This window comes from Strongyloides ratti (assembly GCF_001040885.1).
Source record: "Strongyloides ratti genome assembly S_ratti_ED321, chromosome : 2".
Taxonomy (NCBI): Eukaryota; Metazoa; Nematoda; class Chromadorea; order Rhabditida; family Strongyloididae; genus Strongyloides; species Strongyloides ratti.
In genome coordinates this window covers 11,329,127-11,348,863 of record NC_037308.1, presented here as the reverse complement: position 1 = coordinate 11,348,863, position 19,737 = coordinate 11,329,127, and the positions used below count along the sequence as shown (strand labels likewise).

At 21.0% G+C, this 19,737-nt stretch overlaps 10 protein-coding genes across 10 annotated transcripts; 3 read left to right on the top strand and 7 right to left on the bottom strand.

The window, feature by feature from the left end:
• Window positions 1–1,683: 1,683 nt before the first annotated feature.
• Window positions 1,684–2,766, top strand: SRAE_2000361900 (Guanine nucleotide-binding protein G(k) subunit alpha; the record flags this gene model as incomplete). The annotated part of the gene is made up of 1 exon (XM_024654834.1): window positions 1,684–2,766. The coding sequence occupies one exon, from the start codon at window positions 1,684–1,686 to the stop codon at window positions 2,764–2,766; it is 1,083 nt and encodes a 360-aa protein (XP_024508166.1).
• Window positions 2,767–4,672: 1,906 nt separating this feature from the next.
• SRAE_2000361800 (Hypothetical protein) lies at window positions 4,673–4,962 on the bottom strand (the record flags this gene model as incomplete). The annotated part of the gene is made up of 2 exons (XM_024654833.1): window positions 4,673–4,903; window positions 4,945–4,962. 2 exons carry the CDS (start codon window positions 4,960–4,962, stop codon window positions 4,673–4,675), a joined length of 249 nt encoding a protein of 82 aa, XP_024508165.1.
• A 193-nt stretch (window positions 4,963–5,155) lies between these two features.
• SRAE_2000361700 (Hypothetical protein) lies at window positions 5,156–5,462 on the bottom strand (the record flags this gene model as incomplete). The annotated part of the gene is made up of 2 exons (XM_024654832.1): window positions 5,156–5,359; window positions 5,421–5,462. The coding sequence occupies 2 exons, from the start codon at window positions 5,460–5,462 to the stop codon at window positions 5,156–5,158; spliced, it is 246 nt and encodes an 81-aa protein (XP_024508164.1).
• A 3,176-nt stretch (window positions 5,463–8,638) lies between these two features.
• SRAE_2000361600 (Prefoldin subunit 6) lies at window positions 8,639–9,062 on the bottom strand (the record flags this gene model as incomplete). Its single annotated transcript, XM_024654831.1, has 2 exons — window positions 8,639–8,866; window positions 8,910–9,062. The coding sequence occupies 2 exons, from the start codon at window positions 9,060–9,062 to the stop codon at window positions 8,639–8,641; spliced, it is 381 nt and encodes a 126-aa protein (XP_024508163.1).
• A 299-nt stretch (window positions 9,063–9,361) lies between these two features.
• SRAE_2000361500 (DNA repair protein Sae2/CtIP family-containing protein) lies at window positions 9,362–10,369 on the bottom strand (the record flags this gene model as incomplete). Its single annotated transcript, XM_024654830.1, has 2 exons — window positions 9,362–10,095; window positions 10,141–10,369. The coding sequence occupies 2 exons, from the start codon at window positions 10,367–10,369 to the stop codon at window positions 9,362–9,364; spliced, it is 963 nt and encodes a 320-aa protein (XP_024508162.1).
• Window positions 10,370–10,574: 205 nt separating this feature from the next.
• On the top strand, window positions 10,575–11,291 carry SRAE_2000361400 (DTW domain-containing protein; the record flags this gene model as incomplete). Its single annotated transcript, XM_024654828.1, has 3 exons — window positions 10,575–10,727; window positions 10,777–11,205; window positions 11,268–11,291. The coding sequence occupies 3 exons, from the start codon at window positions 10,575–10,577 to the stop codon at window positions 11,289–11,291; spliced, it is 606 nt and encodes a 201-aa protein (XP_024508161.1).
• Window positions 11,292–11,782: 491 nt separating this feature from the next.
• SRAE_2000361300 (Annexin family and Annexin repeat-containing protein) lies at window positions 11,783–13,807 on the top strand (the record flags this gene model as incomplete). Its single annotated transcript, XM_024654827.1, has 6 exons — window positions 11,783–11,791; window positions 11,872–12,057; window positions 12,551–12,676; window positions 12,723–13,085; window positions 13,135–13,626; window positions 13,667–13,807. 6 exons carry the CDS (start codon window positions 11,783–11,785, stop codon window positions 13,805–13,807), a joined length of 1,317 nt encoding a protein of 438 aa, XP_024508160.1.
• A 626-nt stretch (window positions 13,808–14,433) lies between these two features.
• Window positions 14,434–15,763, bottom strand: SRAE_2000361200 (Palmitoyltransferase ZDHHC6; the record flags this gene model as incomplete). The annotated part of the gene is made up of 4 exons (XM_024654826.1): window positions 14,434–15,086; window positions 15,134–15,170; window positions 15,217–15,525; window positions 15,569–15,763. 4 exons carry the CDS (start codon window positions 15,761–15,763, stop codon window positions 14,434–14,436), a joined length of 1,194 nt encoding a protein of 397 aa, XP_024508159.1.
• A 390-nt stretch (window positions 15,764–16,153) lies between these two features.
• SRAE_2000361100 (Phospholipase A2 domain-containing protein) lies at window positions 16,154–16,776 on the bottom strand (the record flags this gene model as incomplete). Its single annotated transcript, XM_024654825.1, has 3 exons — window positions 16,154–16,476; window positions 16,526–16,582; window positions 16,623–16,776. The coding sequence occupies 3 exons, from the start codon at window positions 16,774–16,776 to the stop codon at window positions 16,154–16,156; spliced, it is 534 nt and encodes a 177-aa protein (XP_024508158.1).
• An 810-nt stretch (window positions 16,777–17,586) lies between these two features.
• SRAE_2000361000 (Calponin repeat-containing protein) lies at window positions 17,587–19,300 on the bottom strand (the record flags this gene model as incomplete). Its single annotated transcript, XM_024654824.1, has 2 exons — window positions 17,587–18,792; window positions 19,295–19,300. The coding sequence occupies 2 exons, from the start codon at window positions 19,298–19,300 to the stop codon at window positions 17,587–17,589; spliced, it is 1,212 nt and encodes a 403-aa protein (XP_024508157.1).
• Window positions 19,301–19,737: the final 437 nt, after the last annotated feature.

Genomic DNA, 19,737 nt, shown 5'->3' with positions numbered 1-19,737 from the left:
CATAATTATTTAAGTAATAAATAATAATATGAAAAACATCAAATACAACTTTAAATTACTGTCTTAGTAATATTCTATAAAATGAGTAAAAAAGAAAGATTTTTTTCACATGAAATGTTGAAATAAATAAGTATTTTCTATAACATACAAAATATAAAGATAAATACTTTTTTAAATTATAAATTACAATTTTATTATATTAATTAAGTATTTTCTTAAGATTATTTAATATCACGTTATATTTTATTTTATACAAGTACTTTAAATATATTTTTTAAATTTATTACCTTTTCTAGAATTAAAAAAAACCCCCTAAATATTAATTAATATGTTTCTTCAATTTAATTATTTTATTTAATATATTTTTTTTAAACAATAAAAATACTTACAAAAAAAATTTTTTTTTATTTATAATTATTAAAAAGAGAATAATAATTAATCTTTTACAATCAAATTATTTTAAAAAATTTTATATTTAAAAAAATGTTTTTTACAAGAAATATATTATAGTATTAATTTATAATGATATAAATCAAAATATAAAATTTAAATTGACAAAATAATTACATATTCTTTTAACTTAATTATTATTTTTGAAATAGTTAAAATAATATTAGACTTCCTTTATTTATTTACATTTCAATTTTCTCTACTTACTTAAAATATTACTTTCTTTACTATTATATACGGTATATTACGGTGGTATAAATATTTAAACTTTTATGAAACATTTTAATTTACATTAAATATATAATAACAATTTGCTAAATATTATTAAACAAATAAATATTTAATATACTATAAATTGTAAATTATTTATTTCTTTTAATTTATAATTATAGATAAATAACCTTTTTTAAAATATATATATATATTATTAATAAGATTAAAAGTTAACCATTTAAAATTAATATTTTTTAAATATATAAATGTTATACTTTTGAAACTTTTTTAAATATTTTTTTTTTTGATATATTATTTTATGTATAAATATTTATTTATAATAAGTATAAATAAAGTTAAAATATTTTATTAAATGTACAAAATATAAAAATTTATTATTGATAATTAATAAATAAGAAGATCATTTATTGTAAAAAAAAAATAATTAATTAGAATTAAAAAAAAATATATTATATAAAGAATATTTGTAAAAATACTGGCACATTAAACTCAGTATAAAAGGTGTTTCTATAGCGACACATATTACCTGTTATAAATAATGAGTAAATTAAATATAACTTATTCTTATCAAATATATATTCCCTTGGGTTTTTAATTTAATACAAATCATAAAATGTAGTATAAAAAAATTTTTATCTAATGAGTCTCTAAAATATTAATTAGTCTAATATATTTTTATAAAATATTACTTATTAATGTATATAGCAATCAATCCAATTATTTACAAAAGTAATTATTTTTTAATTACTTTTATTTATAAATTATAATATTTTATTATATCATTTATAATAAATTATATAAATACTTTTTTTTTTCTAAATAAATTAAATTTTGTTAGAAAATAATATTATTATGTAATATTATATTATAAATAATTATATCTTTAATATTCAAATAATTTTCAAATATTACTTTTATCACAAATATTTATTGTAATATCTTTTAGAATAGTATAAATATAAAATCTAGAAAACATTTATTAAAAATAAATTTTATGAAATGGGAGCTTTAACAAGTGCATGTCAAAATGAAGAATCAAAAGAGGAAATTGCTAAAAATAAAGCTATTGAAAAACAAATTATGCAAGATAAAAGAGCAGGTGCTTCAATTATTAAATTACTTTTACTTGGAGCCGGTGAATGTGGCAAATCTACGGTCCTTAAACAAATGCAACTTCTTCATAGTAGTGGTTTTACGGAAGAAGAAATTAATGAAAGAAAAGCTGTTGTTTATAGTAATGTTATATCATCAATGGCCACAATACTTAGAGCAATGGATAATGTTTTACAATTACCAATTGAAAATTCATCTTTAGAAAGTGATAAAGAAATTGTTTTAAATGTTATGGAAAGAGGTGAAGAACAACAACCATTTACTGATGAAGTAGCAAAAGCTTTACAAAATTTATGGCAAGATCCAGCTGTTAAAAAAGCTTATGATATGCGTAGTGAATTTCAATTAAATGATTCAGCAAAATATTTTTTAGATTCAATTTCTAGAATTCATGAACCTGGATATAGACCTACTGAACAAGATATATTATTTTCTCGTGTAGCTACAACTGGTGTTGTTGAAGTTAAATTTAAAATAAAAGATCTTGATTTTAGAGTATTTGATGTGGGTGGTCAAAGGTCGGAAAGAAGAAAATGGATTCATGCTTTTGATAATGTAGAATCAATTATTTTTATAACAGCTGTCTCTGAATATGATCAAGTGTTATTTGAAGATGAAACAACAAATCGTATGATAGAATCAATGCAACTATTTTCATCTATATGTAATAGTTCATGGTTTCAAAATACTGCAATGATACTTTTTATGAATAAAAAAGATTTATTTGCTGAAAAAATTCAAAGAGTAAATATTACAACAGCATTTCCAGACTATGAAGGTGGACAAAATTATGATGAAGCAATTTCATTTATTAAATTAAAATTTAGTGAATTAAATCAGCATCCAGATAAAAAGACAATTTATATGCATGAAACATGTGCAACAGACACAAACCAAGTACAATTAGTAATTTCAAGTTGTATAGATTTAATAATACAAAAAAATCTTCAAAAAGCCGGAATGTTATAAAATGAATATAAATTAGATGTAATAAAATTGTTAATAATAAAAATATTAAAAATAAAGATTTATAATCTTTAATTTTCGGTATTAAATATATTCTTTTATACTTTATAATTTATTATTATACATTTAAATACATTTAATGAGGAAATGATAAAACAATTAAAACAAAAGTAAAATATCAATAAAAAAATATATTTAATGTTTTTTTTTAATTTATTATTCTTTTATGCCTTAAACTATTAATTTAGAATAATTGTTTAAAATAAATTAATAAAAAATCTATTATACTTTTGAATGTTAATGTTCCGATGATATTTCAACTTCTAAAAAAAAACTACAAAGAACAATTGTAGTTTGATAATTAAAAATGCTTTACTTTGAAATAAAAACTGTTATTTAATATTTTAACTATAAAAAAATAAAAACTAATTTCTTTAAAAAAAAATCTAACAAAAGTTTGTTTTTAAAAATATATGTGAAATTTAAATTCAAAACAATAATTTTTTAATATTTATCATAACATTAATATAATTATTTTCAAAAAATTTTCAAATTTCTTACACTTTTTTTTTATATTATCTAATATTTTTAGTTTTATAATATAAAATTATAATATAAATCAATGAAACATGAAAACAAAAACCTCTAATTAAAAAAATTATATAATAAATTTTCTTAATTGTATTTTGTAAAAAATCCACTGTAAAATATTTTTTTATTATTTGAAGTAAGATTAATGTGCTAATTCATTAAATGAATAGCGACATTTATTTTATAATAAAGAATAGGTTAAAAAAGATTATTTATCATTTTTATATACTTATTAATTTTGTATCATTATAAGTTTTTAATTATATATATAACTTGAAGTTAATTTTATTATTAAATTTATTTTAAAATATTACTTTTGTTAACTGTATATTATTTTGATTAATAATTTTTATTATAATTGAAAAATATTTTAAATGACCACAGTAACAAAAAAATAAATAAAGTGAATAACTAAATTAAAATATTTATTTTAACTTGAGTCATTTATTATCTTGTCAATCATTTTAAAGATAGTTAAAAATCTCTATCTAAATAATTCTATGTTTTATATTTTAAATAAGATTTATGAGATTTTAAAAATATTAGTAAAAAAAATGATTCAATTGAATAATGAGAATAGTTTTTTTTTAATACAAATATTTCTTACCAAAATAAAGTTTAACATATATATTATAACATTTACATTTTAAAAAATTAACATTAAAATAAATGAATATATCAAATGTAATTTTGAAACAAAATAAAATTCAATATAACATTTTTTTTTTTTAAATATAAATATTTTTATTTGTTATACACTTGTCTCATTAAATATTTTTGATGAAATGTTTAAAAAATAACTTTCTTGGTTCAATCCAATTGTTTGTTCAATAAAATTTTTGTTGTCTTCTTGAATGTTCTTCTAAAATGTTAAGTATTATTTAATGAATAATAAATATATAATTTGTTAATAAAAGCTTTTACTTTTTATAAAAAAAAAATTAAATTATTTATTGAGCATATTTTATAGCAATTATATTATGTTGCAAAAGTATTTAACAATATTATAATAATGTGATAAAATATTTTAAATTATTTTCTAAAATAAATTTTAATATTATGTAATAATGATATATAATTTTATTTAATATACATAAGAAACTTTAATGTACCACAAGATATAATCTTAATAAATTTCTAAGAAACAAAAATCATATAAATTTATTGCAAGAAATTATAATAATAATTAAAAAAAAAATTATTTTTTTTTTAAATTTAATAAAATATTAATGATATATAAGAAAAAAAAGTATTAAATTATTTAAAATATTATTTATTATAAACCTGTACAAAATATATGTTATATATAATACAATGACTATTTTTTAAATAAAGGATCATTTAATCCAAGTTCAGAATTATATTCTATAGTCCTATTCTTATAATTCATACATTGTAAATAGAATGATATAAAAAGAACTGCGACCAAAGTTAAAAATAATAAACCAAGAAAAATAATTATAAATGGAATACAAATTGTGAGAACTTTTATTAATCTGCTAATATCTTGTGTTAATTCTGCAAAAGACTTATCAACTGTCAAAACAATCTACAATTAATTTTTATTTAATTAATAAATATTTAAACTACCTGGTCTAATGATGCCATAATTAATTATTTATAATTAGGTAGTAAAAGATAATATTAAAAAAAAAAAGATAGTAGATGAATCTAAAAATTATTAACTAGATTAAAATCAAATATATAAATAAAATAAGCAATATAAAGGCATATAACCTTACAAAAGAAAATTATAACAAAAAAAAAATGAAGCATTAATTATTAAATATTATATAACAATTCATACTCTTACATAATATACATTATTTTGTCGTAATTCAAAATCTACTAATTCTTTATATTTTCTATAAAATAATTTACCAGTATAATACATTAATATTGTAGAAAGAAAGGCAATGCAGACAATAATAATAGACAAATCAAATAATATTGTTTGAAAGCAAGATTTAATTCTCATTGATTGATCTAATATTTCCATTAATTGCTAAAAAATAAAAATAAATAAATTATAATATTTTATTTATAATAGGGAAAAAAAAACTTACTTCTTTTATATTATCATTATCAGTATTTGTTATAGATGACATTTTACTTATATAATTAAACGACAATAATTTTGTTATCCTTTCTTCCAAAATTTTTAATTGTTAATGATTCTAATTTATTTTCTTTGTTTAAATTATTGCTATTTTTATATAAAGATTCCTTTCTAATTAATGAATTTTTATTTTTATCAAAATATGTTGATATACTATTCTCTTTTTGGTTATCCTCTTTTCTACTTTTGATATAAAATTTTGCCAAAATCAAGACAGCAGAAGAAAGTGAAATTACCAGTAAAATTATTGTCACAATATTTACAATAAATGTTATATATTCTACATAAAAAATAACCTTGTCTACTTGTATAATAAAACTTGTTAATTCCTAAAAATAAATTTAAAAAAAAATTATAATAATATTAGTAAAACTTACTTCAGATATAACTTTTCTAATTTTGAGCATATCCTATACAAATCATAAATACTAAAATATACAAATAAAAATGTTATATAATAATATTTCTCAACGATACATTTTTAAATGATAGACAATAGAATACTAATTTGAGAAAAAAAAATATATCAATTGAATATTTATAAATGTTTTATATGTCAAAAATAAAAGAAACAAAAATATCAAAATCAAAATGTTGATATAAGTTTTGTATATATACATAATAAATATAATCATGGTTTCATAATAATTTATTAGTCATATCAATGGCTTACTACTTTTTTTTTACACTTTAAATTTTTTTTTTTAAAATTTGGTAATTTAATTGTCATTATATTAATATAAATTAGATTTAATAAAATACCAGATAAAAAGGTTAAAAAACAATAAATAAATTTTTAAGAAAAGCAAATAAAAAGGTCAACATCAATTGAAGTAATCTTTTGTCAAAAAGATGATAAGTATAACGGTAAAGAAAAAACTATATAACATTCAATTGTGTTAAACAAAATAAATTATATTAGCTTTATCAATGTTTCTTTACAATTTTGTGTAACATTTTTACATGTTGATTAGTGCATTCCGTCATTTGGCTACTTATTATATGCAATATATATATATATATTTGATTATGATATAAAATTTTGGTAGATAAAGTATTACTTTTACAACATTATAAAAAAAAAAAAAACATGACAATTATGAGAAATAAAATAATAGAAAATAAAAATTCTGGAATAAATAATAAAATATATAAGTTATATAGATATTTTTTAAAAAAATAATTAAATATGTCATTTTATTACATATTATGAAATGGAATAAATAATTTAAAATTAGATTATCAAGATAACCCTCTTTTTTTTTGAACCTATTCCTTATTATAATCTTAAAACAATAATTTTGATCTATAGTAACGGCGCGGCCCATTTTTTATTTTATTTAATATTTTGGTGGTAAAATTTTGGTACTTAAAATGAATTATAAGACACATTAAATAATTTTTGTAAGATACTATAGCACCTCAACTAGAATTATACAAAATTGTTATCACGTAAAGTAGTATACTTTTATAAAACAAACTTTTAATTAAATTGAAACATCTTGATTATATAACATTTTGCGAGTAATAAAAACTTTAATTAAAAAAGATATTTTGATACTATAGTTTTAAATTTTAATAATAATCAATGCAACTATGATAAAAATTTATATATATGTAGTGATTCAAACTAACAAGAAACTTTTAAGAGCAATGCTAAAAATTGATAAATTCATCGATAACATGAATAGTTGTCTGATTGCTTTTTCTTCAAACTGTATATATTTAATGATATTTTTTAACATTAGAATATTGAACTTTATGATCAACTTTAAATCGTAATATCTTATAAAAATTTATATTACAATTAATTTGTTACTTTTCATTATATGATAATAATTTTAATCAAAACAAACTAAAATTCAAAGTGTATCTTTATAATATTATATTTTTATAAAAACAAAAAAAAAAGACTTTATAATAAATTTTTATTTGATTTATTAACTTGATTTCAAATGTATTAATGTAATAAAGTAAAAATATGCAAAAAAAATCTTTTTAAATGTGTAATCTAAATTTCAAAAATTAAACATTTAGTATATATTTAGAGAAACACTAATATATCAACTTTTATTTTTCATGTTTTTTTTGTGAATAAAAAATAAATTATATTTATGAATTTTATGACTTTATTATATATAAAAATCTTTATGTTTAATAAAAAAATAACATGGAAATTATAATAAAACAGTATTTTAAATAATAAAATCTATATATTTAGTTTATGGCTATTCAGAAAATATTTAAAAAAGAGATATTTAATAAATCAAAAAATATTTAAAATTTAATAATTATGACAACTTATTGTTAAATTAAAGAATGAAAGTTAACTTATAGATCATTTAAAAATAAATCATAAAATAAAAGAATGTAAATAATTTTTTAATAAATTATTAATAAAAAGTGCTAACAAGTAATTTAGTAATGTTAAAATTTCCTACTTAACGTTATAAACAAATATTGCTTGGGTAAACTTCCTATTGAAGTTTTAATACTGTATGAGTATCCAATAAATAATAAATGTAAAGAAAAGAAAATTTTCTTTATCAGTTAATATATAAATAAAAATATAGTATCCACCTATGAATTATAAATAATACAATAATGTTTAATCACTTTATCATTAATAATTTAAACTTCTTTAACTTAAGATTCTGATAATTATATTTATTAATTCTATCATTAATCTAAAATCTATACAATTTAAATAGATATATTTTTTTTCTATGGCACAAAATCGTTATTAATTATGAAATTAACAAAAGGTGCTTTGATAATAAATCTATCATTTTATGACTTTTCATATCACTTTATACTAAAAGGCTTTCACACCGCTAACTCTTGTGATAGATTAATATTGTCGTCAAATTCTTTCTGTTAAAACTTTTTAGAAGTAAAGATCACCAAAACTGTCATCAATCTTACTTTTATTTTTCCAAGTATTACAATTTACCCGATACATTCTGTATCAGCAATTATAAATGCTATTATTGAGATATTTTATTATTATTAAAATTGATACTTAAATAATTATAACTAGAACTATTTAAATTGAAAAATAATAAATAGTAAACATTTATAATTAAACAAAAATTTTATTATAACCAGACAAGTAAAATAATATTATAAACTTAAATGGTGAAAAAATGTCCATAAAAAAATAGGCTATGTACGAATAGCTCCAATCATCGTTTGAGTCTTTTTAATCTCATCTTGTTGATTTTTTAACTTCTCTGGCATCTCTTCAAGATACTTCTCCACACGCTTAATTTCTCCTCCAATGTATTCAAGTCTTTTTTCTATATTATCTTTAGATTCATTCAAATCTTGTTTAATCAATGCTTGACCAATAAGTTTATAGACAGCAGCATCATCACTCAAAAGTTTAAATTCCTAAAATTTTTGTTAAAAAAAAACAAAAATAATGTAAGCAAACCTTTTGAACCATTTGGTTTTCTGTTAACTGCGCTTCAAGTTGTTGACGTTTAGTAATATTAATGTCACGTTCTTTCTGCATTGTTTCAAATTTTTTTACTTGCTCTTCTAAAATAGTTTGTAATTCCTCTAAACGTTTTTGATTCCCTGCCATTGCAATTTGAACAAAATATTTGTTTTTTTTACTCTAAAATTAAATATGTAAGAGGAGTTGTAGAGATAAATAAAAAATAAAAAAAAATATAACTAAACGAAAACAGTATTTATGAAATGAATGGTTACAAGCATATATAATTAAGATGGAGAAAAAAAAAACTAAGTCATTTCAAAAATTGTTATTATGAACCAACATTTAAGTAATAGAAATTTTATTTTTACATTTAATTTCACTTTTCCAATAAATATCACTTTAAGACAACATAGTGAAAATAACAAACTAATTTTCAAGATTTTCTATTTAGTTTCATTAGCTTCATTAACTTCCTCACCAAATTTAAATTTTTTTCTATATTTTTTAATTAAAATTGGTGAATTAGATTCAATAAAAAGTCCTCTTTTTCTTTGTTCACTTTTTTCTAAAAAACTTTTATCCCAGTAGCCTTCTGGTGTTTTTTCCTTTCTAAAATTAATACCCCTATGACGACTAACCTCATTGATACGTTGAATTTTCTCAGGTGTCTTTAATTGCAATGCATTGTAGTATCCAGAACAACATTCACAATCATGTCCCTGTAATGTACTACGACATGCTTTATTTCTAATAGCTTTGATTGTTTTATTTTCATCAATTTCTTTATACTCTTTAAGAGGTAAAGATGCTTGTTGTTTATAAACTGATATAAATCCAGATGACAAAATTTTGCTTTCAAAGGTATCTGAAGATGTCTCAGTATTCGCATCACTGATCTCTGATACTGAAAAAGAAGGTGGACGTTCAGGAGCCAATTGTGTAGACGTTTTAGGATAGGTAATACTTGTATTATCACTATTATTATCAAGTGAATCAGATGGGGCATTATTCTCTTTTACTGTTGTGTTTACTTCCATAATTTGATCTTGCTTATTTAATGTAGTATTCTTTTTGGAAGGTTTCTTACATTCTCCAGTATCGATACAAATAATTGAATCATCTAATTCTTGATTTTGTGATATGTTATCATTGGTTAAGTGATTTTTGTTTGAATGAACTGTTTGTGGTTTGTTAATCTCTTTAATTTCTAAATTTTCTTTACCTTTTAATTTCAATAATTTTGATTTTAACTCATCTTTTAGAGAATATGATGAGGTTGAAGCAAATGGTATTTCATTAGAAAATAATGATGGAATCCCCAATTTTTCTAAACTTTTTTTTGAAAACTTTTTACCCGCTTTTTTTTTTTTATTTTCTTTGTCATCATCGCTATATGAGGATATATCAGTTAAAAAGAGGGAAGGAAATTCAGCAGAATTTTTAGATTCCATATATTTTAATCAATACTTAATACGACAAATGAATCAACAAAGATAAAAAAAGTGAAGATTTGTGAACTACAAATAATTGCCGCTATAGCGCACATTTTTAGACTAGACGCCAATCCACAAGTTATCGTTTTGAGACTCACTTAATAAATATATTTTTTATTTAAAATTATACAAAAATTTAATTAAATAATAAATATTTTTATAAATGGCAGAAAAATTTAAATTAGCTGATGATAGTCAAATTAGATCTTTAACAGAACGTGTAGAATGCAAAAAATGTCATAAGAAACGTTTATATTTTTGTTATGATTGTCATGAATATTGTGATGGTATAAAAGAACTTGTACCTCAAGTACAGGTATTTATTAAAAAAAATTTTAATATATTTTTTTGATTATTATTTTTAGTTACCAACAAAAGTGGATATAATTAAACATAAACTAGAAAGAAATGGTAAAAGTACAGCAATAATGTGTAAATTAACAGCACCAGAATCAACAAGAATTTTTACTCCTGATGATTGCCCAAATTATAATGAAGAAATGAAAAATGAAAATATTGTTTTAGTTTTTCCTTCTAAAAATTCGATACCAATAAAAGAATATATTGAAAAAAATGGTCCAATAGATAGATTTGTTTTTTTAGATTCAACATGGCAACAAACTGGAAGTTTACGAAACCTACGAAAATTATCTAAATTACCATATGTATCAATGAAGACTTATAAGACAGATTATTGGAGACCACAATATAAATTTGGAGATGAATACTTATCTACTATAGAAGCTGTTTATTTTGCTAGTAAAGAGGCGTGGGAAACCAACAATCTTGAAAAGGTATATGATGGATATTTTGATAATCTTTTATTTTGGTTTTACTTTTTTCGTTCATTTGTTAGAAAAGATTACTATCCAGAAAATAGAAAAGAAAATGAACTTTATAAAAAAAGAAAGAAGGAAATAATATAATTTTAATGGTTGAATGTTTTTTAGTATCTATAATTTTGAATATACAACTAAATACGTGCTCTTTGTTAATTTTTTTATTCATTAAATTTCTATTTTCAAATATATCATTGAATTTTTTTTACAAGAGATATTTAATGCTTTAAGTGTGTTTTCTTTTTATTTTGTAAATGTTTTTAATATCAAAAAGAATGTTTAGTTAATTGCATACAACTTTATACCAATAAAAATCTAAAATTTTATGGTATTTATAGTTGTTTATATTTTACAATTTTGTTAATTAATGACAAAATATTGTATATAAAACGGAATACTTTCAATATCTATAATATTTAATTATCCTAATTGCATATCAAAAAATTTTTTATCCTTCCTGACGCACATTATATAATATCCTCTTTTATCTTTTAATATTCATAAATAAAAAGTCTATATATAAATAAGTCTAATGTATAGGGTATGTTATATTTATAAAAAGAATTTTTTTTAAGATAAAGTATTATTTCTAAAAATTTTAAATATTATAAATAATTTCAGAAAGAAATATCAAAAAAGGATTCTTTAATAAAAGGGGAAAAGGATAAATCACCAATTTTGGATAAAGATAGTCGGAAAAACAAAAGCAATATTAAATCAAAAAGTATGAGTAGTCAAAATACAAGTAGATCTTCAATATCGTCACATTTAACAGAAGCAAAAATTGAAATTCAAATCCATCATAATGTAAGTATTTTTTTTTGTTGCATTATTTTTTATTTTTATATAAATTAAAAAAAAATTTTGAAAATTACTTTTTGCTTATTCATCAACATATAATTATTTATAATAATAAATGATTTTATAATTAAATATTTTAAAAATTCATATATAATAAAGATTTAATTTATTTATAAAAAATATTTTTATAAATATCCTTCTTAAGTGTTAATAAGAAAATGATAATAATTTATACGGCTATATTAATTTTTAATCATTTATGATCATTTTTCTTTGACTTATTTAAATACAATATTCTAAAATATCACTTATTTGATGAAAATAAATATTTATGCATTAATGTAAATATGTGGAATGCAATTTTTATTTACGTACAACATGTTTATCAATTCAAAATTGAGTGAGGTAGATGTTAAAAGTTTTTTTTTTATATATAAATATTATTTTTGTAAATTAATTCATATTTTTAAAATATAAATAAAATAAATTTTTTTTTCAGTCATCTTCCCGTGATAATCAATCAGAAAATTTTACAACAGAAAGAAAAATAAGTAAAGAAAATAGTATTGAAAAACGACGTGCCAGATTAAATATGCCATTGCTTTATAGAATGTATGAATCACAGGTAATTATAATTATTATTATTTAATATAAATCATATAATTTTTAAGAGTGAGGATAATCGTGGAACAATTTCTGGACCTGAGTCACCTAATTTTCATCCTGAAGAAGTAGCCAAAACATTACGTAATGCACTTGTTGGAATTACAACTGATGATAATAAAATAATATCTTCAATTTTTTTGCATACTAATTTTCAGCGTCAGATGATTTGTAAGGCATACGAAACTATGTATGAAAGAAACCTCATACATGATGTAGAAGAAGAGACAGGTGGATTTTTTATGGATTTATGTATTGCTCTTTTACGTCCTACACATGTATTTTCAACACAATTACTTATTGACTCTATTTCATTAAAAAATCAAGATATTAATATTGTAGTAGAAATTGCGTGCACCTCTACTAATCTAGTAAGTTTATTCATCTTTTGTGGTTATTTATCAATAATAATATTTTTAGCAATTGCGTGTTATAAAAGAAACTTATACATCATCAATAAATAGAAATTTAGAAAAAGATATTATAAATAAAATTGAAGGAATATGTGGAAAATATATACAAGCTCTTTTTATTAAAACTAGAGAAGAAGATGATTATATTAATAGTGAAATGGTTAAAGAAAATCTTAATATTATTTCACAATCAAGTAATTTTTTTGATGATGTAGGAAAAAATATAGATTTATTTATAAAATTATTTGTTATACCTTCATTTCTATCAATTCGTGAAGTAATTGATGCATATGATAGTAGAAAAGATCCTGGAAAAGATTTTGAATCAATGTTGAGAAAAAATAAAATTATACATACAGAAATTAGAAACATAATTCTTACAATAATAAAAATTTCAAGAAATACACAAATATACTTTGCTGATAAACTTCATGAAGCTATATCTGGAGTTAGAGCTGATCACTCAACAATTATAAGAATTGTCGTTACGAGATCTGAGGTAAATATAATTAATAAATTTATTATTATTAATTTTTTAGACGGATTTGGCAGATATTGTCGATGAATACTGTAAAAAGTATGGACAATCTCCATTACATTGGCTTCAGAAAACTTGCAGTGGAGATTACTATCGTCTTTTATCAGCAATGCTAACAATAAATACTATAAATGATAATTAGTTTTAATAATGAAAATTGTTTGGAAAAAAAAACTTAAAGCTTAATTTTAGAGCTATTTTGTCGTACTAATAAATTTTTAAAAAATTAGAATATTATATTAAACATTATTCATAAATCTAATTGTCAACTACCATTATATTTTTATCTTTTTTTTAAAAATTTGAATATTAATTTTTTTTTATAAAAAAACTATTAATCTTTTAGAATAATTTTTTTTGCTGACAAGTTAATAAAAAGTTAAATAAAAACTTTTATTTTAATAATAAAGAAACTTTAAAATTTTGTTTTATTAAATATTTTTTGTTTTATTATTTTTAAAAATTAGAATATTAAACAGGATTATTTTTTAATTTTAAATAATAAACAAATTTTAACATTAGTTTAGCTTCATTTGTACTAAGACTTATATAATAATTTATGCTAAAAAAATTTTTTTTTGTTTTATAAATCATGCATTTTTTACAAGATTTGAATAAAAAAAGTTTTTTTTTTTAAATATTTACAATGCTTTTTTAATTATCAAGTTTCCATAAACGTAAAAAAAAACTCATAATTATCTCATAAATTTATATATTAAATAATAAGCACAACTATAAGTTTTTTATTAACTGATAAATTATTTGCAATTATTTCTCATCATCTGATGAAAGCTCATCTGGATAAAGTCTAGCTAATCTCCTTGGAAACCATCCTTTAATTTCTACTAAAGAATTAGAGGCAGGATAAATTCTTTCTCCGTAAATCCAATGTTTGGTTCCTTTATTAACTAAGTATATTTCACCTGCTTTAACAGAAATAAAATCTTCTCCATTACAACATGGTTTATTCCATGTTATAGAAAAACCATATTTTAAAAAAAGTTTAAAAATATTAGATATTTCATTTTCACTATTGATAACCTCATACTTTCTGGAATAAGACATTTTCTCGGCTTTAAGCATTTTTTGAATACCACTAAGTGTGAAATTATCAGTCCCTACAATAGTATCATACCAAATCCCATTTCCTTTAGGCTTTGGTCCATATAAAAATACTTGTCTTAAATTTTCCCACCATCCTAAATCATATGGATATGATGATTTTGTGCCATCATCTAATGTTTGCGAAAGCATCATTTTATCATAAATAAAACTTTCAATTTGCGTTTTATTTTTTACAACAGCTTTCATTTGAATAAATAATAACAACGATAAAGCAACATTAACAGCAAAAGCAAAAGCAAAATTAACAACTGCACAAATTATATTTTTAAAAGAAAGATGCTCAAAATGTTGTCCATCTATAAAATAATCATCAGGTGCCGTCAAAACAAGATATGTATCATACATGTAAACACTACTAATAAGTATACTATATGTACATCCTACAATAGCATATATCATAAATAGTAAAAAAAATTTATGATTAACAAATCCAAGACAATTATTTATATATGGACAATGATGATCCATTTTCATACAACAATTATTACATTTCCTACAATGATGAGATCGAGGTGCTTTGTAACCTTGACAACGATTACATTTTTGAAGTTTAACTTTATATTCATTTGGTATTGGTTCCCAATTTTTTGGTAAATACCCAGGTCCATAATAACAAGCACAAATATAGTTCATTAAAAGTTGACCAGCAATATATGCATAACATACAGAAAAGATAATTGAACTGATTGTATAATTAAAATAAACAAAATGAAGATAAAAAGATAATATTGCAATCTAGAATTTATATATAAATATTATTATTTTTAATAAAACATACAACTGTAATAAGAATTAATGTAAAAATTGGCCCTGGATGAAATAGTCTTTTTAATATTCCAACATTAGGTATTTTATCCTTTTTTTTAATATTATCTTCCCAATTTGGAGCAGGACAAATTTGTGTAACACCACTTTCTGACTTATTTTTTTCATTCTTAAATAATTTATTTCTTGTTCTTTTTATTATATTCATAGTTAATATAGATAAGATCAAATATTCAGGAAAAAAAAAAGTGAAAATCTAAGAAATAAAAAGGTGTAACTGATAAATAATTTAACCAATTAATATCGGCAAGGTATATAATCTTCTCAACTAAGATGCAAAAATCATATCAATATGTAAAACCAATCAACACATAAATGGTCAATTATGCTAAAGAACTAGTAAACAACCTTTTTTATTCGTGGTGAGATGATTTTATGTGTTACAATCATAATTTATTTATAAAGTAACAATTTTACTAATTTTCAAGTTAATCATTAACTTTTTCAAAACTTCAAAGTAGCTCTTAAGAAAAAGTTTATAATTTAAAATGACATGACACATTATTTGACTATTAAAACATTAAATTAAAATTAATAGTTAAGGTTCATCTAATTTTACAAGATATTCTCGTTTTGTAAAGTTGATATTTCCACTTTCACTTAAATAAGTTTTTCCAGTTGTTTTAAAATCACTAATTCCTTCAATGAATTGTTCTCTAGTGTTAATTTTACGAGCAGCAATTAAAGGAAAGTAACCTAAAACTTTGACAGTTGTACAATGTGTTAAAGAAAGCCATCTTGCACAGTATTTAGAATTTGAGTAACTTTTCCAAATACAATCACAAAAGTTATCATCACACTTTTTTTGATCTGTACTTAAATCATCATAACAAACATCATGATCTAAACAACAATTATTTACTGGAAAGAAAATTAATAGTTAAACAGATTATTTTTTCATATTACCTACACATTGATGTTCCGCATGGTTTTGCAATAGTTTTAGAAATCCAAGCACTAATTACTCCTAGAAGTTTAATTAAATGCATAAGATAATTATTACGTACCTGTACCACACATATAATTAATAGTCTCAGGCATCACTTCATCCCCAGTATTTATTTCTTCTGTATTATTTTTTTTATAACGTTCAAATGTAACTTTTCCTTCTAATAGACATAAAGCAATATATATACATATAATTGAATTCCAAATAATCATTTTTTACTTCTAATTCCTGTAAAATAATATATGTTTATAAATCAATTATCTACTAATATGTTATGTAATAAAATTACATAAAAAAAATTTTTTTTGGTAGTAAAAAATAATCTTTAAATTTTTTTCTATATTATTAAATGAAAATTTTAATAATAATATGATATATTATAGGCATAAATTATTAATAATTTGTAATTTAAAATATACAGTTTTTAAGAAGAGTTAAATAAACTGTACCTAAACATAACAAAACAAAGATTATTTCACACTTTAATTATATACTTACTTTTGTCCAAAGTAAATGACTAAAATACTTGACATTGAGATGTATAAAAAATCACATTTTATTTTTATTAAGATTACTCACATTAATTCAATAACTTTTATTATTTAACATTTGATAAATTTTTTTTTCTTTAGTTAAGTTGATACTATTTTGAAGTAATGAAATAAAAAAAACATTACATTAAAATATCAATAGATTGTAGCTGTGCACACATCAATATATTTAATCTATGCTAAATTCTGTTTATTTGAAGTAAGCTTCAGCAGTAAATATTAAAATTTTAGTAATATATAACTATTATAAAAACTTTTTTATTATGATATTTTCTTTTTATGATAAAATTATAATGAACAACCAATAATTGTTTTTGTTATATATGATTTATTATTCGTATTTCGAATAAATATATTGTAATTACTATAGTTAGTTACTCCATTTTGTAGATTAAAAGTGTAAAATGATATTTTATAAAAATTTGAAAGTTAATTTCTATATTTTTGTAATCAGAATTTCTATAGTATTTTTTATTCGTCCTCTTCTTCATCCTCTTCTTCTTCTTCTTCCTCTTCTCCTTCTTCTTCAACCTCTTCCTCTTCTTCTTGATTTTCTTCATTTTCTTTGTCATGTTCATTTTCTTCAACTTCATGTTCAGATTCTTCCTCTTTCTCATCCTCTTTTTCTTCTTGTTTATCCATTAAATTTAAACTTTTTCCACTGCTTCCTTTGGAAAGTTCTCTTTCTTCAAATTTCTTTTTATAATGTCCAAATGGATCAACTGATGAAGCACTACCTGGTGGTCTACTTTCTTCCCATTCTTTTAATGCAATTTCATACTCTTCAATCCATTCTTTTTTCCAACCACTCTTACTTAAAATATTTCTTGGTGTTCCAAATCCAGTCATTCCTCTTTGAGAAGCTAATTTATTGGTTCCAGATTGAAGTGGAACAATTCCATCAGACAATCTTTTCTTTTCTTCATCAATTTCTTTTCCTCCTTGAGTATGTGGTATAACATCACGAACTTTCAAAAAACCACCACTACCAGCTTGAGAGGCAAACTTATTTTGACCAGAGTACCATGGTGTATTAAGTGTTCCTTTTCTAAGATTATCTTCAGTAAATCCAAGTCCCTCAATATTGATAGTTGCTTGTCTAACAGCACCAACTCCTGGTGGAGCAGCCATTCCTTGTTGCGAAGCAAATATATTTGTTCCATATTGATAACAAAGAACTCCATGAGTTCTTCTGTCATTTGGCATACGTCCAGTTATATTAGGAACTTGATTTCTATGGGTACCAATAGCCAAAGCACAACCTGCTTGAGAAGCATAACCATAATCACCAGATTGTTTAGTAAGAATTTTTTCACCCTCTTTGTCATGTATTGTTTCCCATTCTTTTTTGTAAACAACTTTTGGAACTTGACCTCTTCCAGATCCAATAGCTGTTTGTCCTGCTTGTGTAGCATATTGATTAGTACCACATTGAGCTCGTAAGATATTTTCAGATCTACGATCTGGTTCAATGTATCCTAATGATTTATCTTTTGTTACATTCCAACGAGGCATACCAGGAGCTGTCATACCTTTTTGTGAATCAAATCTATTAGATCCAGCTTGTTGAGTGAGAATTGATTCTCCACCACGTAATTTTTCAAGAGTCCATCTTTTACGTTGTCCTCCTGTTGTCTCTGAACTATAATCGTCTTCTCCCATTTTTAATGAAGAAATCTAAAATTATTTATAATAATATTAGTTAAATTTAATAAAATTTTAAAATTTGTTAAACATAAATAATAAAATGAATAAAAATATTAGTTAAAATAAAATAATAATAAATGTATAAATACAATTACTAATTTATCTTAAAAAAAGTTTTTTTGTATTTAAAATGATTTCTACGCACAATTAAAAATAATATTTTATTGTAGAAAAAAAAAAAAAAAACTAAGAATGTCAAAAATATAGCTTATAGTATATATGTTAGTAAAGTACTTATGATATAGTGATAGATAGGTAAAAATTTATAGAATCATTTAATATGATAAAAAATATAAAGTTGCGCAATAAAATAACTGAGAAAGTATAGAGAATATCTTAAGTATAAATATATCGTTGATCCAACTCAAAATCTTCCTCCTCATCAATTGTTTATATCTTTTTCAAATGCATACAAAACGTCAAATAACGTCCTCCACATTTTTTAAGTGATTTATCTTTACAAGCAACTTACTAGCATATAAATTTATTTATTTCTACCGGTTTTTAATTTCAAGTGCAGTCCAAGATTTACCAAAGCTGAGTCTCTTTGGATGTTCCAATATGTAAACATAAGAACAGTCATAGGTATGATCAGGCTTCTTATGTGATGAAGATATTATTTAATGGAGAAACTAAATAGTAACAAAAGACTAAAGTATATCTTCCGTTATCATTTTGTAAAATAATTATAATATAGTAAGCAATTTTTTACTTTGTATATATTATTTATTTTATCAGGATAAAGTTGAATTTTATTTTATTTTTACCTGTACTATTCATCAATAACTGGATTATATGAAATATTCTGAAATTACTTTTTTCATGCATAAACATTGACAAATTATTTTATCATATTCCAATATTTTATATTGTTAAGTTAAATTAGCTCAAATTTTCGCGTAAATTTTAACATCA